The sequence below is a fragment of the Pelodiscus sinensis genome, chromosome 13, assembly GCF_052426305.1.
Source record: "Pelodiscus sinensis isolate ZL-2025 chromosome 13, ASM5242630v1, whole genome shotgun sequence".
NCBI classification, from domain to species: Eukaryota; Metazoa; Chordata; order Testudines; family Trionychidae; genus Pelodiscus; species Pelodiscus sinensis.
In genome coordinates, this window is record NC_143064.1 from 39,765,819 (window position 1) to 39,793,793 (window position 27,975).

At 44.3% G+C, this 27,975-nt stretch overlaps 2 protein-coding genes across 8 annotated transcripts in view; both read left to right on the plus strand.

The window, feature by feature from the left end:
• Nucleotides 1-27,975, plus strand: part of PCDH11X (protocadherin 11 X-linked) — a 1,122,530-nt gene that overhangs the window by 294,513 nt on the left and 800,042 nt on the right. The gene's annotated exons all lie outside the window — the stretch shown is intronic.
• Nucleotides 1-27,975, plus strand: part of LOC112547838 (uncharacterized) — a 110,725-nt gene that overhangs the window by 15,610 nt on the left and 67,140 nt on the right. The window contains exon 2 of one of the 3 annotated variants that reach the window (XR_012906843.2): nucleotides 20,520-20,623. The exons of 1 other annotated variant lie outside the window; for it this stretch is intronic. Coding sequence is in view for 1 of the 2 variants with exons in the window: in XM_075940738.2 (XP_075796853.2) it covers nucleotides 24,628-26,262 (1,635 nt within the window). In the remaining variant the exon portion in view is untranslated. Of the gene's footprint in view, nucleotides 1-20,519; nucleotides 27,585-27,975 lie in introns of those variants that run through there. One more of the 3 variants, XM_075940738.2, reaches the window with a different exon arrangement.

Sequence of the window (27,975 nt, forward strand, 5' to 3'; positions counted from 1 at the left end):
TGGTAACAAACAAGTTAAATGTAAGATCAATCAACTATAAATACCGGTACTTGACTCAACCTTAACATGAGAGTCTGTGTGAAGCTTGACCAATGGCTGATGGAGGTTCTTACTGCTCTATGACATACCTCGAAACAGTCACTCCAGAAAGTAACAACCAATTGAGACTAGAAAACAATGTTATGAGGAGGGTTAAGATGGTTCAGGGAACTAATATTCACAGTTGGCCTGTTATATGGAGCAGTTAGATCTATGGGCCTGGGTCCCAAAGCAGGAATTTGAGTCTGTAGAGATGAGACTAGCAGTCCTTTCCAGCAGCTTTGGAACACATCCTGGCGGAATATCTGGTCTGTTCTCTTCAATATATGATGCCTAATGTGTGTGGCAGAGACATAATTCAAATACTGTAGATTTTCAACAGCACAGATGTTTCACTGCTTCATACTGGAATATCTACCATCACAATAGGGACAAAAATACCTTTCTTCTTTCACTGGCTCCAGTCCTCGCAAATATTTCCTTTAAGCACTAAAGTTCAAACTAACTTTATTTTAGAAGTGTTAACCTTAGCATGTTCTCTAAACCTTCTCTGGGGATTTTTTTTCTTTGAGTCAGAGGGGGAAAGAGCTAGTCCCAGAAAACCATATTTCACCAGGGAAGTCAGACACACAACTCTGCTACACTAATTGCAAAGTGGCCTTTCACTCAGAAGACCATGTTAATACAGGAAAACAGAAACACTGTATGCTTCTATTTTTAAAGTGAATCCTATACAAGTGTTTAAAACAAAAAGGGCACTTAAGCACCCAATTCCAACATTTATACACCACCTGCATTCACAAAATTATTACTCGTCTGTGTCCTACAAGTGCCTGAAGTCCTTAGGAACATGAGCTTCTATTAGTGAAGATCCCAGGGTGCCTAAATTTCTGTGCAAAACTAAGTGTTAACACTGTCACACTGCTTGGTGCTTAAATCAAAACAACATTCAAAACTAAGCATTTCCCCACCTATCTCATCTGTGTGGCCTAACCCAGAAGCTGTGCTCTGAGACTACCTAAATGCATGCCTACCGAAGTGGGCCCCCACTAAATCATAGTGGTAATGGTACCATCACTTGCCTTAAAGCCCCATTCTATGGCCAGGACGCAGGGGGCAAAGGGAGTCCCTAGGAGGATGCGGGGCCTTGGCAAACCCATGTAGTGCCCGAGATGTGGTGCCCAGAGCAAGCCCCTTGCTATATGCCCTTCCCCCACTCCACTTTGTCTTGCCTCCACTCCACCCTGCCCCTGCTTTGCGGCAGCAGGAAGCAGAGCACCCTGGAGGTGGAGATGAGGTGCTCCACTTCCAACTGCTGTTGCTGCAGTGAGTGCAGTGGGGCCTGACCAATGCCAATCCCTCTCTTCCCCCACTCCCCACCACCACCCCAGTAATACCCTGGCTTGTGTCACTCAGGCAAAGGGGCTTCAGGAAAGGAGTGCAATTAGGGCAGGTGGGGGCATAGCAGAGACTGGGCTTGGAGCAAGCGGTAGTGTAGGGGCAAGGCAGGACCAGAGCATAAGTGGGGCAAGGCCTGCAATGAGTGAGCCCTGTGTCACCCCTAGTGGCAACCCTGGATGCCCTTACTGAGTTATGGGGTATCCTGGGGTGGGCATGTCTCAGTCTTTCCTGTTGAAGCCATTTCACTTTGAAATATTGGGCCAGAGAAAACTGCTCTATACCGAATAGTTAGGTTATGCAGTTAGGAGGCCATGTTCTAGATCTGTAGCCTGTTCAAATGAATATTTAAACATTATGGCATGATTTAGCTCAAATGCCTTTAACGGAAACGTTTTTCCATTAAAAGTATTTGCGCAAAAGAGCATCTAGACTGGCACGGATACATTTGCGCAAAAGACATCTTTTGTGTAAGAGAATCCATGCCCAGTATAGATGCACTTTTGTGCAAGAATGCGCCAATGGCCATTTTAGCCATCAGGCTTTCTTGCGCAAGAAATTAAGGTGCCTGTCTACACTGGCCCTCTTGTGCAAATATTCTTGCGCAAGTGAGCTTATCCCTGAGCGGGAGGGTCAAAATATTTGCACAAAAAGCACTGATTTCTTACAGTAGAATGTCAGCGCTCTTGCGCAAATACTTGTGGCCAGTGTAGTAGACAGGCAGAAAGATTTTGCGCAAAAGCACTCGCTTTTGCGCAAAATCTTGCCAGTGTAGACACAGCCTATGTGTAACGTGGAACAGGAGAACCCCGCACTGGAATACTCTTTAGCACATTGGTTAGGGCATGAAAAGACCTGCATTCAAAACCCTGTTCTACATCAGGCAGAATGGGGATTTTCGAACCACCTCCAGTGTGAGTACACTAATCACTATGCCCAAGAAAATGGCACTGCTTTTTGGTCCTCCTTAGTGTCCCTAAATTCACAGAAAGGACTGACCTTGCTTAGGCACAGAGTGGGGCGTAGGCTACTCCCCTCGCCTCAGCATTTCTTAGAGGCTTGCTTAGGTTGCTTCTAGCTGGCACATCACCTGTGGTAAATAATTCCACTAGGCAGCAGTGTGCCTAAACATTAGGCTTGAAGCATCTAAGCCCTGTTGTGAATCTAGCCTCAAGATACCAATTTTCTTCCATATTTACAATCAGTAGAGACAAATGGCAGATTCTAGAATAAACTCTGGTAAAAACAAATCCTTAGGGCACCATGCAGTTATCCATCAACTTTACCAAGTTGAACTGTTAGTGATTGAGGGCAGTTTTCAACACCCAAGTTGGCAGAGCGTTCCCATTTGAAGAATGAGCATTGCACAATGTAATAAAATCTCTGTTCCTATAGTCCTCAGTCAGAATCCTCTGTTAAACTTCACCATTTGGAGAATTTCATGAAATGTGATAATCCATGTTTATGGGCTCCCCTTTGACTTTTAGTCATCCTCGTGTCCCCCCCAGGAAATCTGTTTGTGTCAAGCATCCTCTCTCAGACTGTAGTGTAAACGGTGAAGAAAGTAATTTACCTCACCTATTTGGTACTGAATATTTTTTAGAAAAGCACAGAAAGGAGATGTATTAAGAACACCATTTTCCACTTTAAAGAAAAAAATAATGTGAACAAAGTTATTCAGCATTGATGCTGACCATTAACATATGCATTCAGGAATGCTGTTGTTGCGTGGTGAGGGAATATTGCTGTGATATAGGAATGGAAGAGGAAATGTTCTTACATTTGCTTCCTAGGAGGAGAGATCTTATTAGTCTGCCATGAGCCATCATTGACAGGAAAGTAATCTTTCTCTATAGAATTTGGTTCTGCTTTTCATCATTTCACTCACAACAGAGCATTATTGTATATTACTATCTTTTCTAGAACAGAACAATTTAACCTTGTGCTGAGAATAGCATTCCTGACATATTTTAAAACAGTTTATATAATTAATTACTGCCACACTTTCTTTTTTGTCTGGGTCCTTTTACTCTGCTATAGCTTACCAGGCAATTTGCTTTTCTCTCTCTCTAGTCATACAAATAACCACGTCCTAATTATAGTAATCAATTTACATGTAGTAATCACATTAGCTGTGGTAATTATAATATGCATCACCTGGACCTGTATTTGTTTTAATAGGAGGAATCAATAATTCTCAAGTGGGCACAAGTGTGAGGCTGATTATGTGTTCAAGTGATCAGAGATTAGGCTGCATTTGATTAAATGAGCTGCTTGGAGGGGTTTTTATTTTTATTTTTTTATATTAATGTTGATCTGTAAAATAAGATCTCATAAATAAATGTACATTAGGAATTCATACCTGCTGTATCTTTGCTGGTAGAGTACGGATTATGTGGACTGAATGCTAGACTATGAAATGTGCAAAATACAGAGCTGGGGAGAGTCGTCGAACAGAGATCAAAACTCTGGGGTTATGAGCCCAAAAATAAACACAGTTTTCTTTCTCGATATTCATCTGTTACATTGCTGATGTTATAGTAAGGTGGAAGCCACAGAAATATACTTGTTTGAGGATCTTGCAGGATGAACATGCCCTATATATTGTGTTGAAATAATAATGATCTGATAGATCTGCAGTCTCCTTTCTTCCCTTATATTAATACTAGAAGACTTACCCAGCATTCTTCAGGTCCTTCAGGGCAGGGGGCTGAGGGTGTGGGGTATGTAGGAGTCAGGACAGAGGTATAGGGATGTGGGGCCTCAGGGCAGGAGGCTGGGGGGGTGTGGGGGTGAAGGAGTCAAGATTGGGGTAAGGAGGGTCTGAGGGCAGGGGGTAGATATGTAGGAGATATGAGAGTCAGAATTGGGGTGAGGAGGGGCTCAGGGCAGGAAGTGGGGGGTGAAGGAGTCAGAGGAGGGTTCAGGGCAGGGGATAGGAGTGCAGGAGTCAGGGCAGGGGTTTGGGAGATCTGGGGGTTCAGGGGAGGCACTGGCTCCACTCAGGGCATGAGTTGGGGATGGGCAGTGGCTGCTCCTGGGAGTGGCAAGAGAGGCCCAGTCCACCCACCGGTTTCTCCCCAAGGCTGGACTGGGGCCATGCAGCCTGCCTGGGGCAGATAGAGAGCTCTGCAGCCTGCCTACCAGATTCTCCCTGGGGCTGGCCAGGGCCGGGGGTGTGCAACCTACCTGCTGATTTCCAGGAGAAGATGAGGGTCACACAGTTTGCCCAGCAGCATCTCACTGAGGCCATCCCAGGGTAGTGGGGGTCGCATAGCCCACCTGCTCACAGCTCCCTGGGTTGTCCCGGGACAGGAGTGGGGGCACTCAGCTCCCTCAGCAGCTGATCCCTGGTGTGGCTGGGGCACTGCTGGCCAGCAGCTGCTCCCTGGGGCCCAGGCACTTGCTGCCCTCTGTGGCCATTCTAGGGTATTGTGATGGGGTCTCCGGCCCCATGCCTCTTCTGAGGGGTCATGCCCCATAAACCGGCCCCTCACCAGTAGTCCCCGGCAGCTCAGTCCACCACCCGGCTCAAACCTCTCGGGCAGTCCAGCCCAGTGGCTCAGACAATAACATCCTCTCTCAGGGCAGTCAGGCTCCATGGCCTGGCCGCTCCCTCCATCAGGCCCAGCAGCCTAGTCAATAGAGCAGTTCGTGCTCTCCCTTCCTTGGGGTCACAGATGTGTGTGTGGGGGGGGAGGGGTAAGGGAGCCCGATGCCCATCCTTTGCACTAGGCCCCAGCCCAAGTCCCTGTTGGTGGTGGGTGTTCCCCCAACCACCAGCTCAGCTCGGAATCCCTCTGAAACAAGTTAAGTTCACTGAGTTGCCATCTGGCTCCCTGCCCTTGGTCTACTTCCTACCCCGTCTGGCTGCACTCAGGCCTCTTTGCTCCCAGGCTGCTGTTCCTCTGGCTCGAGTGGCTCCTCAGGGTGCTGTGGCTCCTGGGTTTGGGCAGGAGCTCCCTCCCCTCCTGGTGACCAGCCCCTACTGACCAGCTTCTCTGGCCTTTATACTAGGGCTGCATCTGGAGTATGACCAGCAGGGCCGTGAGGTAGGGGCCTTTTCCACCCAATAAGCCTGTTCACCACCACCCTGGCCAGTGCGGGGTTGGTACACCCCATCACAGGTATAAATGTCCATTGTGCTTGTGGCCCCCTTGTCACACCTCTCCCTTTCCATCTGATGGGAAACAATCACATTCATGCACAACCCATTGTCCTGGCACAACCAAACTCTGACTTTGCTTTAAGTTATGATAAGAGGAGGCTACGTACCACAAATTGGTGGTCCTAGCTCTTACTGTTTAAGAGGAGTTCTTGAATAAAGGTACTCACAGATGGACCAACAAGCAGACAGATGGACAGATGCACAAGCTCTCTCAAATATATAGTAGATAGCAGAGTTGTTGACTTGAGTCCCACGACTTGAACTTGAATCGCTTAGGTGATTCGACTTGAGACTCGACTTCATTGTTTGTGACTTGAGACTCGACTTGAGACTTGCTAATTTTGTTAAATCAATTTGGTGAAAAAATTGTCTGAAATGACGATATTGATGGTTTGTACAAAAGTCACTTGACATTTTTAAAATTAAGACTCGAGACTCGACTTGAGACTTGAACTGTAGTGACTTGAAACTCGACTTAGACTTGACAATGACGACTTGAAGACAACAGTGGTAGATAGTATGGTAAAAACACTTCCAACTACAATAGAAGTGGGGTAATTTATCCTAGGGACAAGGTAGTTCAAGCGAATGTCTCTTATGAATAAGTAAGTAACAAAAATGTATTATTAGAACAAAAATGTTGTTATAATACAACATACTACAAGCACTGGACAGATGTAGCTGAATTTAAATTAGTTACTGATGACCATGCTGTCCTCTGTAGTGCTTAGTGTATGGAACCCAGCATTGGGATTCTAAATGATATTTTTTCAGACATGGCTCTTCCACTGATTTTCTGTGTAATCTTAGGCAAATGACAGATTTTCTGCATCTCAGTTTTTCCAACCCTAAAAGGATCCTAATATTACTTTGTTACCTCAAAGTATGAGGATTAATTAGTGATTATGAAATACTTCCAACCTGAAAGATGCTGTGTAAGTTAAATTACCAAATTTAACAAACTGTAATATTATACTAGCAAATCTTATACTGTCTTTGTAGAGGTGATGAACTCTTAGTCCAGGGAGCAGTGGCCCCACATTCTTCTCCTTTCGCTGCTGTGGATATTGAGTTTTATCAGTAGATAGAAATGTGTAACTTTTCAGAGCTCTACCAATATAAAATTATGCTCTTTAATGGTACACCATTACTCAAAATAAGATATGCAATTTGAACTATGCAAATTGTGTATCTTATTTCGATGCTATTTTGAAATAAAGCGCTATTCCGAAACGTCCCTTACTCCTGTTAGAATGAGGTTTATAGGGATGTCGGAATAATGAACCCAAAATAACAGGCTTGCTATGAAGATACAGAATAGCTATTTCGGGATACTCCAGTAACCTAAGATGTTGGGAGAGCAAATGTAGCGTACATGTAACCTAAGATGTTAGGAGAGCAAATCATTTTGTGTTGATTGGGGTAGTGTGAAGCACACTATCCCTGGGATTTCCCTATTTCAGTGGCATGTTTAGTTACCCTGTTAGGGCATTTTATGAGCTCATCATGAAGCATGGCCTGAGACCAGTAAGTGGCCTATAGAAATGAAAGGGGGAAAAACGTGGTGGCTAATGACAACTCTATCATATTGTAACTTTGAGGGAGACCATTAGAAATATCTTTAAGGTTTATCCTTTTGTAGTGTGTGTATGTGTGTGCATTTGTGTACCTGTCAAAATGTGTCTCTAAGTAAGACTAAGCTTGCTATATATAGACACTGTATATATATATATATAATATATACAAATATTATCAAACATTTGTTCTTCACATTCAACTTTTTGCAAAGAGAGCAGGACTATTTATTATTTGTATTGCACCGTGTGATAGATACCTTACAGACAAGTCTGAGCACAGACGTGCTCTCCTGTCACTACAGTAAAATTGGGACATACAGCTGCCTAATGGTCCAGAGATTCCCCAAAGAAATAGCTTTTCTGATCAAAGAAGGGCCTCTGTCCTAGCCTTGAGGGAATACACTCACTTGACTCAGGAGAGCAGTATTAAGGGGACTAGTAGTGAGTCCTGTTCAGGTAATTGGCACATTCCTTCTCAGTGCCCAAATGTCTTGTAAGTTCAGCTGTCAGGGGAAAACTTTATCGTTGCTCCTGAATGTGAATTAGGCCCACACAGGCACTTGATTGTAATTTCTCTGATTTCTGATTCAAGAGATTTTATTTGTCTGAAAACACTTCAAAAACCAGGTGAATTCTACCTGCTTTCTGCCATCCTACTTACCATTCTCTCATTTTGGCAAGTAGCAGTTCAGCAGAAAAGGACCTGGGGATTACAGTGAATGAGAAGCTGGATATGAGTCAGCAGTGTGCCCTTGTAGCCCAGAAAGCTAATAGCATATTAGAGTGCATTAGGAGGAGCATTGCCAGCAGATCTAGAGAAGTTATTATTCCCCTTTATTTGTCACTGGTGAGGCCACATCTGGAGTATTGCATCCATTTCTGGGCCCTCCCCCCTCCTCCCCCCACACACACACTAAAGAAATGATGTAGACACATTGGAGAGGGTCCAGGAGGTATACTAAAATGATTAGGGGACTGGAGCACATGAAGTACAAGGAGAGGCTGAAGGATTTGGGCTTATTTAGTCTGCAGAAGAGAAGATTGAGGGGGGATTTGATACCAGCCTTCAGCTTCTTGAAGGGAGGTTCCAAAGAGGATAGAGAGGCTGTTCTCATTAGTGACAGATGGCAGAAAAAGGAGCAATGGTCTCAAGTTACAGTGGGGGAGCTCTAGGTTGGATATTAGGAAAAGCTATTTCCTAAAAGGAGGGTGGTGAAGCACTGGGATGTGTTACCTAGGGAGGTAGTGGAATCTCCATCCCTGGAGGTTTTTAAGTCTCGGCTTGACAAAGCTCTGACTGTGATAATTTAGTTTGGATTGATCCTGCCTTGGGGATCCTGCCTCCTGAGGTCTCTTCCAGTCCTAGGATTCTATGATTCTATGATATCCATCTAGCAAGAGTAGGTGTGGAAGAAAGGGTAACAGTATGGATGTGGGGGCAGTCAACATAGTCAATCCTACCTTGGCTTATTTGGGAAGACAGCATAGTTCAGGAGAACATTTCCTGGAAAAAATTGTTAAAGTAAAGGTATCATTGGAGAGTGTGGATACCCTGTTGTGTCGTGCAACTACTGTTTTATTTCTGAAGATAAAAACATCAAGACAGCACAATGCACACGTTCACTGCAATTAAAACCTATGGTTTCTATGTCCTTGTAAATCCTGTTATCTGCCCTTTCTGTTTCACTTCAATCCCTGAGGCAAACTATGATTTTAGAATGCATGGAAGGATGAAAGATCAATTTGCATGAGAGAGAAAACGAATGTAACCATAACAGATTAGGAAAGCCCTGTAATTGGTGTGGTTTCTTCTGTAGGCTAGGACCCAAGCAAAAGCTCCGTTTCAAGGGGCACCCAACCAGTGTGGAGTCCTCTGAAGAAGTGGGCTGTGCCCACAGAAACTCATGATACCATCTACATGTTTTGTTAGTCTTTAAAGTGCTACCAGACTATTTGTTGTTTTTTAAGTTCTTCCTGTTATAGACTAACTTGGCTACCTCCCTGAAGCTTTGGTGCTCTGATAGTCATTGAGCTTTTCAAAGGTATATGAAACATTGCACCCTGAGCAGTTATTTCAAAGCCCAACAACCTTGAGAGTGAGATGGACTTAGCACAGACCACTTTGTGTCACAGTTACTTGTTGTGTCCTACAGAAATACAGGCATCTGTCCTGCCGCTCACAAAACTGTGAAAGCCACATGGCCTCTTAGCTCAACTTAGAATCCCTTGAAAGAATGGAGAAGAAGTTGCCATGGCTACGACTGTTTCATATTACCACTTTACATTTTTGAAGCTACAGGTTAAGTTGCTTTTGCACATTTACAATGAAAATCTGAGAACTATGAACCGTGTTGAAATTCAAACTCACTTTCCAGTTTCTTTTCTTTGTTTTTTTTTCCTGCTGCCAAAACATTGAAGTTACATCTCGATGAAGTGATGAAACTAGAGCTGGTGAACTTAGGAAAACCTCATTTGCCTCAGGCTCTGAGAGCCAGCAGAAATGCTAGCAAACCTGTTTAACTAGGTCACTTTCAAGGATTCAAAAAAAAAAAAAAAAAAAGACTGGAGACCCCCAGGGTCTTTTACTCTAATTGGTAAAGTATTTCCTCCACTCTCTTCTTAAATAAAACTCAGATTAATGCTTCTTCCTGGTAACTGGTCTGGCTTCAGTCACTTCTGTGTACATTATTAATGTGAATGATGAAATAGTCCTGTTACTGCTCTTTTTCATTCTGTTTTTTTCAGTATGAAGTAATGCACCAGCAGGTGGACACTTTGGGCTTGGATCTCCTTTCACATTTTATAGCTGTGTGAATGGAGTCAGGGCTGGCCTGAGCCATTTTGGTGCCCCAGGCCCCAGGTGCGTGGTGCTGCTCCCGGGGCGCATGGTGCATGCGCGGGCCCGCCCCCGGGACACGCGCCCCCACCTCTGGCACACGGCGCATGCACAGGCCCGCCCCCAGGATGCGTGGGCTGCTGCACAGCACATGCGCTGCCCAGTCGGCCTGGCCACTGCTGATGGCGCGCAGCCTGGGGCCACCCAGGGCAGGCTGCGCCTGGCTGTGCAGGGCCCTAAGGCCGCGGAGGTAAGGGCGCTTCTGGCCAGTGCTGCGGGGCTTAACACAGCCCCTGCCCCGGGCGGCCCGTAGGTTGGCACCCTGGGCAGCTGCCCGGCTAGCCCACCCCTTAGTCCGGCCCTGAATGGAGTAACTCCACTGATCTCAACAGAGTTATACTAGTATAAATGAGAAGAGAATCTGTTTCTGTGTTTGTTTAGTGTTAAAGCTTCATCTGTGTAAAAGCCAATTTAAAACTGGAATGGGTTTGTAGGATGCTTTTTTGTTTTTGTTTTGTTTTTAATTAACTTTCATCATATGTCAGGTTGACAGCTGGTAGAGATGCTTTAGTGACCTATGTGAATTTTCACCATCTGGGAATCTGACCCTGAATTTCCCAAGTTATAGTGTACAGTGACAAAGAGATGTTTGGGGTTTTTGTTTTCTTTTGTTTATTTTTGTTTTCCCCTCATCTTGGAGATCTTTAGGGGTCTAACTCTCATTTATAATAAGCCTCCTTTTACACCATGCTGGCAGCAGGATGAGGTGTAAAGTTTGAGATTAATTTCCATTTCCTTGGTGGCCCTAGTGCAAATTAGACTCAGGGCCTAAGTACTTTAGGTTTCTGGCATCACTGAGGAAAGCCTGTCCTTTGCTATAAACAGCAATCTTCTCTTTGTGGGTCTGGAACAAGCACATAGATTGTTCACGTCAGGCAAATCACTGTGTACCTTTAGATATGTTTCATCTAGAGACATGTCATCATTGCAGAGCAAGAGCAATCTATACCTGAGTTAATTGAATCAAGTGAGCCTAGCTTGAGTGAGAATGACCACACAGCATAATGACACTTGAGTTGCTGTATGCACAGTGATGCTGCATTCACTTGTGTGTGGCCCTGTGATTTGGGGGGGAGGGGAGCCCATGATTATTAGTGCTGCAGTAAGCTGAGATGCACTAGGACATTTTGCAGTGTATTCTTGGAGTTCTCTGCACCCATATTTGCAGTTAAGACCTATAATAAAACTGTGGAGAAGAATCACATTTCTGAGATGAACAGCTGAGAAAATGTAGCTACTTTAGTTTTAAAGTTTAATCTAATTTGTCTGAACTTGTAGGAGAACCCTTGACTTGTAGGTCTAATTAGCCTTGTCTGGTCCTGCTTGGGTCTGTGGAGTGTTTGTGCATCTAGTGGCAAATGTAGTGTTTGCATTCAGAGCCTCTGCAACTCCAGATTCCACTAGTGGATGTGCAGTGATCCTAGTGGTGCTGCATGCCACACATGGTAGGTATGAAGAGAAGTACATGCCACAGGTTTTCAAAGGATAGCAAAATAGCCATTTCCCTTCCCTCCAAATTCTTAATGGCACTGTGCCCGTCTACTCCCTCTAAAGCAGGGCACTTCTCAAAGATGAAGTTTGATTCTATGTTTTGTAATGAAGTTTCTTATTCAATTTTTTCCCCATTTTATTATATTTTTACAAGGGAGAAAGTACATGGCAAAAGACAAGCTTATCTAGAACATTCCATTTTAAATGAGCACACAAGATTTTCTGTGATGCTTCTCTGAAAGGTAGGGTTGCCAGGTATCCAGTATTGACCCAGACAGTCCGTTATTTTCACCTCCTGTCCGGTAAAAAAAATTCAGAAAATACCAGATACCTAAAATGTCTGTTATTTTCTGATCTTTTTTCCCTGCCAGGAGGCGAAAATACCGGACACCTGGTAACCCTACAACACACTCAGCAACTGGGTCCAGCCCCTGGTCCCCCCGATAGATCCCCCCGGACTCCCTGCAAGCCCCTCCCCCCTCCCTCTTATCTGGTTCTGCAGGGGCTTGTCTCACGGCTGGAAAGAAAAACAAAATGGCTGCCAGCAAAAAAGCCTTTTCTTTTACATTTTAAATTTTTTTCATGGCTGATAACTGCTGTCAGGGTCCTTCTTTTTTTTTTTTTTTTTTTTTGCTCAACAACTTTGGTTCCCCCCCTTTTTTTCGTTAACAGATTTTTTTTTCTGGTGTTTTTTTTGGGGAGGGAGGGGTGTTTGGTATTTTTGGTTAAACCATCTGGCAACCCTACTGAAAAGGCCACATTGATAAGTAATGTAAATTGTTTGTGGGTTAATCAGAGTAAAATATAAGTATTAAACCTGAGGAAAGGCTCTGTTGTAAGCCTTCTTCTCTTTCCGTGTCCCTCTTCCCTGCCCTCCCTTGCTGAAACCGCACCTTTCCTGGTCTTGGTGTACTACTTATCTCTTGTAACTGTCCCCATATTATCTCTGAATTTGGTCCAGAATAGTAAAAAACAGAAACAAAAATCAACTAGATTTCCCACCGTATTATCAATGTTTCCCACATCTAACTGGCTTGTATCACTGATTTTATTCTATGGGCATGATAATTACAATAAAAAATAGAAAAAATTAATAAGAAAGCAAAACAATTAGTTGAAAATAACTTCTCCCTTATTTAAATGTGCCTATTTCCCAAAAACCCCAAGAAGTTGTTCATCAGATTCAAATTAGAAACATTCCCCCTTTAGGCGTGCAGGATTGGCAAAGCTTGTGAAATCACTGTCATTAGCCTGTTAAAGCTCAAAACCTGAAAGCCATCTTATATTAACTATTTTGTGTAAAGCTTTGGTAATTTCTATGAATAGCAGTTTTCAGGCAGACTTTTTTTGAGTCCCAAACAAAAAATTAAATGTTAATGCTAAATATTTTTACTACTTTAATTGGTTGTTTTGCTGAACTCAATACACTTTATGAAGGTTCCACGAGGTGTACAGATAGTTTGGAATGGCTTGCTAGTTCGAACTATCTAGCCCGTGCCGTGTGTAGCCGCGCGGCACGGGGTTCGAACAAGCCGGCATTTAAAAATGGCGCCGGCCGGCTTATGCAAATGAAGCCCGGGAAATTCAAATCCCGGGCTTCATTTGCAAGTGCGGTATGCCTACATTACCACCCTAGTTCGAACTAGGGTGGTAGTGTAGACATACCCATATAGAGATCTATATCATATAGAGATAAAACCAAGGAATGAATTGGAAGTCTGAAACAAGCCAAGTGCCTTAAATAACTCATATATGTATGTAGGAAATGACAAATGCACATCAACAGTTTTCTGTAGAGAAATGCAAGGGGATATTACTAATCCAGAAGTAACTATAATATTTGCCTTAATGTATGTCTTAACTGTAAAAAAAATGTGTGTGTGTGTTTTTTAAATGTGTTCATGACTTGAGTGAGCTAACCTATAGTGAAGGATGATAACTCAGGGTATGTCTACACTACCCCGCTAGTTCGAACTAGGGGGTAATGTAGTCATCCACACTTGCAAATGAAGCCTGGGATTTGAATTTCCCGGGCTTCATTTGCATGAAGCCGGCCGGCGCCATTTTTAAATGCCGGCTAGTTTGGACTCCGTGCCGCGCGGCTACACGTGGCACAGGCTAGCTAGTTCGGATTAGGCTTCCATGAGGTACAGCTAGTTCGGATTAGAAGCCTAATCCGAACTAACTAGTCCGTGCCACGTGTAGCCGCGTGGCACGGAGTCCGAACTAGCCGGCATTTAAAAATGGCGCCAGCCAGCTTCATGCAAATGAAGCCCAGGAAATTCAAATCCCGGGCTTCATTTGCAAGTGCGGATGACTACATTACCCCCGCTAGTTCGAACTAGCAGGGTAGTGTAGACATACCCTCAGTTTTTAGCTCCGTTTAGCAGTTTGGATTCAACCCCTCACTTTTGTATAGGTTTAACTCAAGGTGGATGAGTTAAAAGCTACATAGTTGTGTCTTTGCTGCCCTTTTGTCAGAAGTTAAGAAAACATGTGTTGTGTTTATTAGTTTATTGGCTGATTGCCCATAGGCAACACTGGCAAGTTACTCACTTCTACTATACAGTTTATGGGGACTGTCTCCGTATTACCATATAGCATAATTTTAAAAAAAGTCTATTCCATGAGGGGTTCATTCAAAGCCAAATTTTCAAATCTAGATGACAAAGTAGCATCTGTACAATAAACCCAAGTACAGATAGGCACCTCATACATAAAACATATTCTTAGTTATGGTTTAACGCAGGGCTGGGCAAGAGCTCCTCTGCAGGTTGAATCTGACTCGCCAAGTGGGTGGATCTGGCCCATGGCTGCCCTTCCAGTCCCTCGCTCCCAGGCCAATTGAGACCTGGGGCCGTGGGAGCGTGCAAACTCTCTTCCTCCCACCACGTGTGCGTGGCGGCTGAGAGAAGCGATGGCTGTTTTAAAACCTGATTGGCCTAGTGCTGGGAGGGAGCGTGTCAAATCTCTTTACCCCTACCAACATTTCCCCCCACGGTGCGCCCCTGGCAGGGGGCAAGGGACTGATTGGCCTGGGAATAGGGGAATCGCACAAAGTCTTCTCCCACTCCGGCTGCTAGAGGGAACCATCAGCTGTTTTAAAACAACTGGCAATTCTCTGCAGGCACCGGGGAGAGGAGGGGAGGGCAGGGGGCAAAGACTTTACCGCTTCCCCATCCCCAGGCCAATCAGTGTCTATGGCAGGGAGCACAAGAAGTCTCCTGGCTTTGCTCCTTCCGGGGCAGCCTGAGGCCACTTCAGAAATTTGTGAAGTGGCCCCCTTTTGAAAATGATTGCCCACCCCTGGTTTAACATGTATGGTTAGTGTCAGCTCATGGGATTCAACATGGGGCTTCTGGATCTCAAAGCATTGCCCAGAACTGCTTGAATTAAAAGACCAGGTCTGTTAGATTGTCACCAATAGCAGCCTTTTAAATCTTTTTACATAATCTAGCTGTTAGAAGGGCTCTAAAGGCATGTCTACACATCAGGGCTAAAGTCGAATTAAACTACGCAACTTCAGATACATCACTTGCGTAGCTTAAATTGAAATAGCTTAAGTTGGCTTTTGGTGCTGTCTACACAGCAGGAAGTCTGAGGAAGAGAACTCTTCCTCTGACTTCTCTTATGCCTCATAAAATGAGGGTTACCATGAGTCGGAGTAAGAAGTCTTCCAGCTCGAGATTATGTTAAAATACCTGTCTGTAGTGTAGATGCAGACTGTTATTTCAGAATAACGTTAATTATTCCAAAATAACACTGTTGTGTAGACGTACCCTAACAGTCACAGTATATTAACTTAGGTTACATTTGCATGTTCACACAATCCACCTGACGGTGCTTAAAAGTGAACCCTAACCTGAGTATAAAGTTTGGAAAACACATTGGAAATGAATTAGGAAGAAACAGAGAGAAAATGCACACTGATTCTCCAAAATAGTGCAGCTGTTCTTCTACCACCTTCAACTGCAGGGCTGAATTCTGTTCTGTTATGCAGTGATAAACAACACAGCAACCAAGTAGATTTTGCATCGCTACATCTTTTCCAGTCTAGTTCTCTTTCGTTGTAATTTCTACTCTGGGTAAGGCTGAAATTAGCTTTTTATCTTGCATTGTCACACAGCTCAATGAGGAAAGGATAGTGGTATTGCGGCCTGATGATTATTAGTGTCCTCATAACAACAAGATAATTGACAGGATATATTAATTAAGTTTAAGCCTCTTGTTTCCTAGGACACAAATTACTCAAGGACTTGTTGATCTGTGCACTGAAATTCCTGATAGGTATCTAAATGCCCTAACAACCAGCTCTTCATTGAGTAGTTGACCAGAAGCCAAATATTACAGAGCACTGGACCAGGATTTTTCACAGCTTGTTGTTTCTTTGCTGTATAGAATTATGCAGTGCATGTTATGAAATCCCAGGAAACACTGCCATGCCAAAGAGAGAGAGGAAGATGACATACATTATGTTAATTAGATGGTGTATATAGCATAGGAAGACAGGAACCAAAATGGTGATGCTGTCTTCTTTTTATTTAACTATCACTCTGGAAATAGTAGTATAGCTGTGGTAGCATGGGCAGCAAGAGGGCAGGTAAGTGCTAGTCCCACCTCCCACAAGTATATTCCCACAGGACCTGGGATGGTTTGTAGTTGAGATGGCTAGCCCATGCTACTATAAGCTACTGCAACTACACTATATAATTAGCATGCCAGCTGGATGAGAATCAGCATAACTATACTGCTTGTGCTGAGAATCACATTTCCATATATCTAAGTGTGTCTACACTGCACCTTTATTTTGAGATAACCAGCTTTATTTCAAAATAACAATGTGAGCATCTACACAGCAATTCTGTTATTTCAAAATAAATTTGAAATAATGGATGGCTTATTCCAACTTCTGTAAACCTCATTCCACGAGGAATAACGCCTATTCCAAAATAGCTATTTTGAAATAAGGTATGTGTAGATGCTCCACTGCTACTATTTTAAAATAGCCCCTCACCAGGGCCATTCTCAGTTATTCCTCCTCAGTGCCTCCTGGGGCTCTAAATCGAGATCGCATGCCTACATTAGGGAAGCCTTCCTGGGACTAATTTTGAGGCTTCCCTGCAGTGTAGGCGTGCTATTTCAAAATAAGTTATATTTCCGGAATAGTTTATTTCAAAATAGCTGTACAGTGTAGAAGTACCGTTAGTGTAGACATGTACCCTGTGAGTGTTTTTACTTACCACATATTCTATATTTACAGGCACACCGTATGAGATTCAGTTGAAGTTCTAGACTTCCCTCTGAATTTCCCTGCTGTGTGCAGTTGTCAGATCTGTAACTATCTCAGTTGTACTTGAAGGCTGTGTCTACACTGGGCCACTTATTCCGGAAAATCAGCCGCTTTTCCGGAATAAGCTGCGAGCTGTCTACACTGGCCCTTGAATTTCCGGAAAAGCAACGACGCTCTACTGTACAAAATCAGCCGCTATTCCGGAAAAACTATTCTGCTCCCGCTCGGGCATAAGTCCTTATTCCAGAACATTGTTCCGGAAAAGGGCCAGTGTAGACAGCCCAGTAATCTTTTCTGGAAAAAAAACCCCGATCACGAAAATGGCTATCGGGGCTCTTTTCCGGAAAAGCGCGTCTGCATTGGCCACAGACGCTTTTCCGGAAAAAGGGCTTTTCCAGAAAAGCAGCCTGCCAATGTAGATGCTCTTTTTCCGGAAATACTTATAACGAAAACTATTCTGTTTTAAGCATTTCCAGAAATTCATGCCAGTGTAGACACAGCCGAAGTGCTTTTTTATTCCCAAAAGCTTATGCCCAAATAAATCTGCTAGTCTTTAATGTGCCACAGGACTCTGTTGTTTTTGCAGTTACAGACTAACATGGCTACCCCTCTAAGAGTTGTCAAACATATACTGTCACCCTTTGGGGAACTGTCTATAAACAACGTAGGAGTACATGTGGATGTTATGAAATTTCTGTTATCAGATATGCCCTAGTTCAAAAGGAAATATTGTGGGGAAGTTCTTTGGCCTTTTCACTGTCGGAAGTCAGAAAAGATCATCACAGTGATCCTTCCTGGTCTTGGAATGTGTGACTTCATGACATGCTAATGAGGAGGAAAGCGGAATGAAATCAAATATACGTATATATCATTTTCATATGCTTGTATGTTTGCTTTTATTACTGTAAATAGATAAAGTAAATGCAGGCCCTGACACATTTCTGGCATGGAATTATACCTATTCTTGTCTGCTGATCCAAAGGGAAAGTGATATTTCTTCATTTCCATTTGATCTTTTCTTCCCCCTCAAGCATAATAAAGAATGATGATACATTTAGATGTTGACATTTTAGAAAGCTGAGATGGGTCTGTAGTGGACTGCAAATGATGAAAGCTTAATGAAAGTTATTTTCTTATAATAGCTCTAAATTGTTTCTCTTCACGGAGTAGAGTGGCCCTGTGGATTGGGCTTGAACTTTTGCCCTTGTTGTAATCCAGTAGTGACCGGCATAATACAAAATCTTTCTAAATGTACAGCTTTTTGGCATCCAGAGTTAAGAGAGCTGATTCAACTTGAATTTTCATATTTTATATATGTAAGGAAGTATTATCATGAAGACTTGAAGGGTTGATTTTGCCTGCTGTAATCCAGTGCAAGCCTAAAGCTCAAAATTAGAAACCACTTTCTATCAATATGCTGGAAGGTCATAAATGAAAAGCAATGGGAAATTGGAATTTTAAACTTCCACACAAGGGATAAAGCTTTCACATTACTTAAACTCTGAGCCTTAATAAGTCCTTGTACTAAATGCATTATTACAAGCTAAGATCCCAATTCTGTATCTCTGAAGTCAATTGGACTTCTTCTATTGACACCAGGATTTGGCTCTTAAACAGCTAACCTGCTAGCTAATTAATATGCATCTCTGAGTTAACAAAACTTTAATGGCGACAGTTCAACTGAAGCACAATTTAAAGCAATAAAGACAATAGAAGTGATTCACACCTTAATGCACACACTTGCATCTCATTAGTACCTATGGGTGTTTGCATACCTATTAAGGAAATAGTAACGCTTTTGTGATCTTCGGCACAAACTTCTGCACTTTGGCAGGTTGCAAACAAGTACAGAGACTAGAGCAGACACATAGATCATCAAAGAAACAGCCTGTCAGATTGTGCATGTAGTATTTATGTATTAATATAAAACAGTAATAAGCTAAAAGATAGAAGACTCTGGAAAACTATACTGTGTATGTGCTAGAGAGTGAGCTGGAGCTTACAGCAAAGACAGTTCAATAATACAAAGGGATAATATCAATGAGCAACACAATATACTTCCACAATATACTTTTTAATTTTTGATATTTTATGGGGAGGCAAAAGGAAAAGATTGTGTTATAGTTTCTTTGGGTATGTCTACACTTTAGCATTATTTTGAAATAACTGACTTTATTCCGAAATAACAAAGAGCGCATCTACACTATAAGCCTTTATTTTGAAATAATGTCAAGCTGGATGACTTCTTACTCTGACTCATGCTATCCCTCCTTTTATGAGGGCTAAGGGAACTCAAAGGAAGTGTGTCCTTCCTTCGATTTCCTGCTGTGTAGACAGCACCAAAAGCCGAATTAAGCTACTTCAACTTAAGCTACGCAATTGACGTAGCTGAAGTTGCCTAGCTTATTTCAACTTTAGCCCTGGTATGTAGAAGTACCCTTTGTGAGCCTATTATTTTAAAAATGTTTTTAATCCCCGTTTTCACCTGAAAGAGGAGAAGGGAAGAGGGGTGTCAGAGCCAAGATTGTTCTCTACATGATCACCAAAAATGCCAGCACACTGTTTACCCTAACAGGCTTTGATCACCCACATTTCATTTCAAATGTCTTTGCCCACGGCAATTAGTAGATGTCAATCTGTTTTCCCCCAACATTGTCAGTATAGAAACCAAGTTCCCGAAACCAAGAACAACATCAAGAAAACGTCCATGGTTATCAACATTTCTCTGAATGTAACATGATCCTTCTTTCTATGCTTCTTTTTATGCAACCAGCACTCTAGATATAGTAGTGCAGCTGTGATAGCATGGGCAGCAAAAGGTTAGAAAAGCATTATTCCTACCTCCCACAAGAACGTGAAAACTGATTGGGAACAGCATTTCTACCCTACTAGAGGTAAAGGAAATCTAGGAATGCTCCAGCCTTTCTTATATTAAATGATTGACAGTCTAATATACTGATTTTTTCCAAACTACTATTTACTTATACTGAGAGGGGTGGTGGTGTAGATGACATTTACTAATTATTGTCATCCATCTGGGTGAGATGGCTCTAATTTCCTATTGCACTGACCTCTCACATTCCTGCTCCTTTGGGTCATGGGGTCCATGATAATAAATCCAACACATGCTTATATATATCTAAAATGAGCATCGGTATAAAAAGCTGTGATTTTTTACCCTGATTTAGGCACAAATATAGGTACATGAACTAACTTGTTCGTGAACCTTTTGCAGCTGAATATTTATAGGAAGAGTTGATTTCTAATTACAGCTGTGGTCTTACTCTATGGTGGGGGGATTATAAAATTCTAAGTCATCTTGAAATGGATCATACATATTGGGCAACACATTGCCAAGCCTTTAGGTTTAAAGTGCCAGCACCAACTTGCATTTATATAGGAGTGATAGAATTAATGAGTGAAGCTCTGTGTATTCATAATTCTTCATCTTGTCAGCCTGAAATTCTTAGTAAACTGTTTGTTCAACCTAGCAATTTTATATGAGTATGTTGTTGAACTTCCTAAGGATATTTCTAGTTGCTTGGCAATGGATTGTGGAGCAATTCATTTAAAGTTCAATGAACATAGGAATAGAGTAATTTATTCAAATCCACCTCTTATTAAATCAGGATTTGACTTTTTTAAATATTTTTTTTTCAGACTAATGAAATGGACTCGAAAAGAATTAGCTAAACCTCAGTGGAATTTTGACAAAGTAATTCTGATGACTAGGTTGTCTATTAAAGTTTTCACTGCCAGTAACTGTGAGCTGAACAGAGATTAATACATTTTCTATTGTTTTGTGAATTGTCAGAAGGGGATTTATTTTAAAACAGTTTATTGTCTCAGCAGCATCTTCCTTTCAAGATAAGTAACAAGGGCTATGTATACACTGCAGAGTTTTTTTCAGAAAAACATCGGTTTTTCTGAAAAAACTTCACTTACGTCGACAGTGCAATCACATTCTTTCGGGAAAAAAAATTGAAAGAACAGAGGGGTTTTTCCGACATTGATAAACCTCTTTCTATGAGGAAGAAGCCTTTTTCCAAAAGAGCTCTTTCAGAAAAAGGCATGTGTGGATGGGGAAGAGGGAGTTCTTTCTAAAGAGGAGGAAAAAGCACAGGTGCCCTGGTGGCCACTCCATCCATAATAATCACAGCTTAAATGCGAGATAGCATCCATTCAGATTGCTTTTTCTATGCACTTTGGCAGTGTGGAAACTCACTTTTGGAAGATCTCTTCTTCCGGAAAAGCTTCTTTTGAAAGAAACCTGCAGTCTAGACATAGCAAGTAGATCACACATCTGCATTTTTACTTGGTATGTATCTGAATATTTTACAAGAGGGTATACTTTTCTTCTTTACTATAGGAAAACTATTCAGGTGATAAAGGTAAAGCAGTTTTTCATGCTGCATTTGTAAAACTGGAATGGATCTCAAATAGCCTGGGATATTTTAATTAAATAGTTTATACATGCATTTGACACATTTGACTTTCACATTAAGTAAGTGACCAACCTCATGTCACTGAGGCAAGTAGTTCAAAATGTAAGCTTCTTCTTCGAGCAGTGTCCCGTGGGTGCTCCACTGTAGGTGTCGGGCTTGTCCCGACGCCGCAGATCGGAGATCTTTTCTAGCTGTAGTCTGCCGGACCACGCATGCGCGAAGTACGGCTCGTGGCTTTTCGCGCCGTTTGAGCATTGATGGTCCGGCTCCCGCCAGTTCCTCCTGACCGTCCTTGGCCGCGGACGGATTAACGTCTCTCTCGTGAACCCTGTTCACTAACACAGAGAGAGATCACCAATAATTATTATATACATAGTTTAAAAGTTATAGTTCTAATTCTTCCTATAGTTAATAGTTCTAGTAGTTTAAAAAAAATCTTTCTCTTCAGTAGTTAGTTTATTCTTCTCAAATGCCGGAATTCAAGAAGTGCGGCGAATGCCGTGAGGCAATGCCTGCCTCTGATGGCCATTCCCTGTGCATTAGGTGCCTTGGGGAAGGCCACATACTCCAAAAATGTCCCCATTGCTCCAGCCAGAGCAAGACGGGACAGGGACATGCGCCTAAAGATCCTCTTATTTGACAAAGCTCTACAACCCGAGGCCAAACAATCTAAGGGGCATGCAGAGCAAACTAAAAAAATGAAGAGGAAACCATCTCCAGCGCAATCCCTTCCACCCTCAAGATCGGGTGCAGGCGACAAGCCAGGGACATCAACGGCACCGCCCGCAAGCATTGCGGTGGCGCCTAAAGACAGCCGGAGTAAGTCAGCTCCAAGCCCTTCTATATCGGGCTCCACTGTCTCAGCCATTCCCTCGGTCTCCAAACCACTTCCAGGGACTTCCATGGCTTCGAGAACCGCTGCCGGTGCGGAACGTTCCCCAGCACCGAGCCGCTCCCCGGCACCGAGCCGCTCCCTGGCACCGAGCCGCAGCCGCTCCTCGGCACACAGCCACTCGCCGGCACGCAGCCGCTCCCCGGCACAGAGACGCATGTCCAAGCTGCCTGTGGAGCCGAGCCATTCCTCAGTGCAGGAGCGTACTTCAGCACCGGCTCATTCTAGACGATCACCAAAACAAACGCCGAAACCTTCGACAAGGCGACGCTCGGTAACTCCTGAACATCCTCCTTCTACATGGTCGGCACCGAATCGATCATCGCCGCCCATGAAGCAACAAAAGCTTAAACGTTCATCGGCACCTGAGCGTTCCCCGTCATCGAGCGTACCGGCACCGAGCCATCCTTCGGCACCGGAAGGATCGTCACATCACAGGCTTCCCTTAGAAGGACGTCCACCGCGGCAGCCTTCTCCTTTGAGACAATCGTCCCCGGAACTGAGACAATCGTCGGTGCCGAGACAATCAACTGTGACGACGCGGACCACCTCGGCACGGACTTCTCCAATACCAGTGGAGATAATTCCTCACTTTGTGCTTTCCACTCCAACTTCCTCTCCACCGGAACAGTTGCTGGCACCACCTGCCCATACATCTAGGAGATTATCTTCTTTCTCACCAAGTCCTGAGTTCTCTCCTGAAGTACGTTCACCATCTCCGGTGTACTCTTAATACTCTCGTACTGGCCAAATCTCGCCACGATCCACGATCCAGTCATTCCTACCACCATGATCGTCGTTCACCCAGTCGCAGCACATATTACAGAGGAAGGTCACGATCACCAAGATTGCCCGCGTTTTCAACCCATTCGGTATATTCCAGGAGATCTCGTCGTTCCACGTCGCCCTACTATCACCATAGGTCATCCTCTCATCAGCACCGGTCCCCTCAAACCTCTCTCGTTCAAAAGCACCACACTCCCCCTGCCCCTTCAAGGCCACCAACTCCCTCCGGGTCTCCTTCTCACACCGGACAACCTCTTCCTGTTCGGGATCCCGAACCTGATCAATCACCCATGCATCATTCTTCATCGTCACCAGACTATGCAGTTTTTCAAGGAGACACCTCACCTTCGGACGACCTACGCAAGTTTCAGGAGCTGTTTAAGAGAACGGCGGAGAGTCAAAACGTGCAGCTGGGGGACGTGGAACAAAAACAACACCATCTCCTCCGTAATATCAAACACACTCACCAGCCCAAGATTTCGTTGCCACTGGACGCGGCCATTCTTGAAATTGCAGACGATATTTGGCAGCTGCCGGCATCCGCCCTGCCGACAAATAAGAAGGTGGATAAAAAGTATTTCGTCCCCGCTAAGGGGATGGAATTTCTCTTTACCCATCCACAGCCTAACTCCTTGGTTGTGGATGCAGTACAGCAAAAGGCAAAGATGCCGCAACACAAACCTACTGCCGCAGACAGAGACAGTAAGCGTCTCGATTTATTCGGATGTAAAGCTTACTTCTCGGCAACACTCACTTTACGAATGGCCAATTATTCCGCATTGTTGGCGAATCACAACTTGGACAACTACACCAAGCTTGTACTGCTGCTTCAACATCTTCCAGAGGCGAAACGAGACATTTTAAAGGCTGTAATACAAGAGGACTACGCAGCCTCTGGAACGGCCTTACATATTGCCCTGGATACAGCTGACGCTGCAGCGCGCACGACTGCTACATCGGTCGTTATGCGCAGAGCATCCTGGCTGCAACAGTCCTCTGCTCCCAAAGACCTCTTCTCAAGGGTCGAGGATCTACCCTTTGACAGGCAGAATCTCTTTTCTGATAAGACTGACCAACTTCTGCACTCGGGGAAGGACTCCAGAACTACTTTAAAAACACTGGGCATGTACACTCCTCCATATCATAGAAAATGATATACCCCCTACCAAAGGCAGAGGCCCCCCCTACGACAATTTCCTCAGTATAGGCCTCAAGACCAACAAAGAGGTAGACAGCGGCAACAGCGGAGACGCCCACCGCCCAAAGCAACTTCCTAACAGGGTACCAGACAGCAAGTTTGACGTGTCACTCGAGGGGTTGAGAACCATTCCCATCATTACCATTCTGAGTGCTACGAAGGCGATATTTCACCACCATCTGAGGCCGTACCTCCATTGATGGGCCTACATCACCACCGACAAATGGGTCCTTCAAACAATTCACCTCAGTTACACCATCCCATTCACGTCGCTACCCCCCACCCCCCCTCCGCCCTGTCCCTTTTCAGGGACCCATCTCACGAGCTCTTGCTCAGGCAAGAAGTTACCCGTCTACTCGCTGTCGGAGCAATAGAGCCTGTTCCGGACGAGTTCAAGGGCAGACGTTTTTATTCCCGGTACTTTGTAACGGAATAGAAATCAGGGGGATGGAGACCGATACTAGATCTTCGCGACCTCAACCATTTCTTACGAAAACAATGGTTTCGAATGGTTACCTTAGCTACAATCATCCCAGCACTTCAGAACGGGGATTGGTTCACATCCCTCGATCTTCAGGATGCATACTTTCACATTGCGATTCATCCGGCGCACAGATGATTCCTACGCTTCCAAATCGGTACAGACCATTTCCAATACAAGGTCCTGCCGTTCGGTCTCTCATCGGCTCCACGGGTTTTCTCCAAGACCCTGCCTGTGGTGACCGCATATCTTCGTCGTCTACACATAATGATCTTTCCATACCTCGACGATTGTTTAATCAGAGCCCAATCATTGCAGGAAGCGCGCAATGCTACAGAGACAACACTCACGCTATTCCAGGAGCTGGATCTCATTCTCAATGTTCCAAAGTCATCATTGGAGCCGCACCAAACAATACAATTCATAGGTGCTCGTCTAGACTCTATGACCGAGCGTGCATCATTACCGATGGAAAGGTTCCAGACGATGCAGGATTTGATCCAGATCTTGCTCATCAGTCCAACGGTTCCCATACTACGGTGCCTACAGCTTATGGGACACATGGCCTCCACAACATATGTGGTCAAACACGCAAGGTTACATTTTCGATGCCTTCAACACTGGATGGCACGAATCTGTCCCCCCAGTGTACGCGATGTCCACAGGACAATAACGGTTCCCACCCAGGTCAAGAAATCACTAGCTTGGTGGACAAGTCCAGACAATCTATTGTCGGGCGTACCCTTTCATTGCCCTCAGCCGTCGGCGCAGTTGACAACAGATGCATCACTCATCGGATGGGGCGCACACCTCGGCCCCGAACAAGTACAAGGCCTATGGTCGCCAGACGAATCGTTGATGCACATCAACTTCCTGAAGCTCAGGGCAGTGTACAAAGCATGTCGACACTTCCTTCCCATCATTCGGGGACAAGTCATACGAGTCCTTACGGACAATATGACAACCGTTTATTACGTAAACAAGCAGGGTGGGGCCAGGTCCCACTCCTTGTGCGCAGAAGCGGTACGTCTATGGAACATGTGCAATCGCCACAACATCTTTTTAATCGCAGAATATCTCCCGGGCCACCACAATGTAACGGCCGACGTCCTCAGCAGGCATTTTTCTCTCAATCACGAATGGGAGTTACATCCCACAGTGCTCTCGGCGATATTTCAACTATGGGGATTTCCGCTAGTAGACCTCTTTGCCACTTCTCACAATGCGAAATGTCCTCAGTATTGCTCGAGAGCGGGAATTGGGCGAAATTCAAAAGGCGACACTTTCCTATACAACTGGGGATGTCACCTACTATACGCATTTCCACCCACACCCCTGATTCCCAGGGTAGTGGAGAAAATTATTCGAGAAAGGGCCACAGTAATCCTAATAGCCCCCGCCTGGCCCACGTGGTATCCATACCTCCATCGCATGTCGATACATCCTCCGTGTCCTCTACCAATTCAGCACGATCTGCTCTCGCAAAATCACCACTCCCTTCTCCACCGCAGGTGGACCATCTCACACTCACGGCATGGTACCTAGTTGGTTCCGACAGTCAGAAGTATTATGCTCACTATCTGTCAAGCACATTTTACTAAACAGTAGAAAATTATCTACGCAAACTACTTACCTCTCAAAATGGTCACACTTCTCATCATGGTGTTTCCAAAAGGATCTGAATCCAGTCTCTACACCTCTGCAGTGAATCCTGGACTACCTTGTACACCTCAAAAATTTGGGCCTTACCTGTGCTTCCATTAGAGTCCATGTCGCTGCAATAGCAGCCTTTCATCAGCCTGTCGACGGATGTTCCGTTTTTTTCCCATCCAACAATGAAAAGGTTCTTCAAGGGAATGTCCAACTTGTATCCACATTATACTCAACTAGCGGATCCTTGGGACCTCGAAATGGTCCTGAATTCCCTGACGGGCAAACCCTTCGAACCGCTAGCAACATGCAATCTATATGACCTGTCCATGAAGGTCATTTTCTTGTTGGCAATTACTTCCGCGAGGAGAGTGAGTGAGCTAGCTGCACTATCAGTCTCTCCTCCCTATACGGTTTTTACACACCAAGCGGTGATATTGCGAACGCAACCACGTTTTTGTCCCAAAGTGATCTCTCGTTTTCACATCAACGAACCTATAATTCTTCCTATATTCCATCCCATACCACACGCTTCACCAGAACATGTGCGCTTGCACACTTTGGATGTCAGACGTGCTCTCGCCTTCTATATTGAGAGAATCAGACCCTTTCGAGTGGCGGACTCGCTACTAATATCAATGGCGGACCGTTCTAAAGGTCGCTCATTGTCCACTCAACGCATCTCCTCCACTATTGTACAATGCATAAGAACTTGTTATAAACTGCGAAAGAAACCACTGCCTTCGACCCTGAGGGCCCATTCGACTCGGGCAGTCGCTATGTCCACTGCATTCCTCAAAGGAGTTCTCTTGATAGATATCTGTAGAGCTGCTATGTGGTCTTCCAACCTAACCTTCGCTACACATTATGCCATCCCTAATCTCTTAATACCTGATTCGGCGGTGGCGACAGCGGTGTTATCCTCAGCTACGGCATGCTAGCTCCGAACCCTCCTCCATTCGTGAGCTACTGCTGTACATTCACCTACAGTGGAGCACCCATGGGACACTGCTCAAAGAAGAAAAAGAAGTTACTCACCTTGTGCAGTAACGATTGTTCTTCGAGATGCATGTCCCGTGAGTGCTCCACAACCCGCCCTCCTCCCCTCTTCGGAGTTTTCTATACTTTGTGTCTTTCAGAGCAAGAGGCAGGAGGAACTGGCGGGAGTCGGACCATCAACGCTTAAACGGCGCGAAAAGCCACGAGCCGTACTTTGCGCATGTGTGGTCCGGCAGACTACGGCTAGAAAAGATCTCCGATCTGCGGTGCCGGGACAAGCCCGACACCTACAGTGGAGCACCCACGGGACACGCATCTCAAAGAACAATCATTACTGCACAAGGTGAGTAACTTCTTTTTCTCCTTTATTCAAACTTTTGAGAAATAGTTGGTACTTGTGTGTTTGTTTTTAAACAAATCAAAACAAAGAGAGGTGGAACATTTCCATGGTTATCTTCAGTCCACTGAAGATAACTATAGAAAGACAATAGAAAGTCAGTAGGAATTTTAGTATGGAATTCTGTGTGCTTTGGATCAGGTCAGTAGGGAGCTTATTGTTATTCAGTCTGCATTGAAAAAAGGAGCCGATTCCCATGGGGCAAAAATGAAAATGACATAATTTGTCAAACATCTTTTCAAAGGAGTAAATTGGGAGCGAATAATAT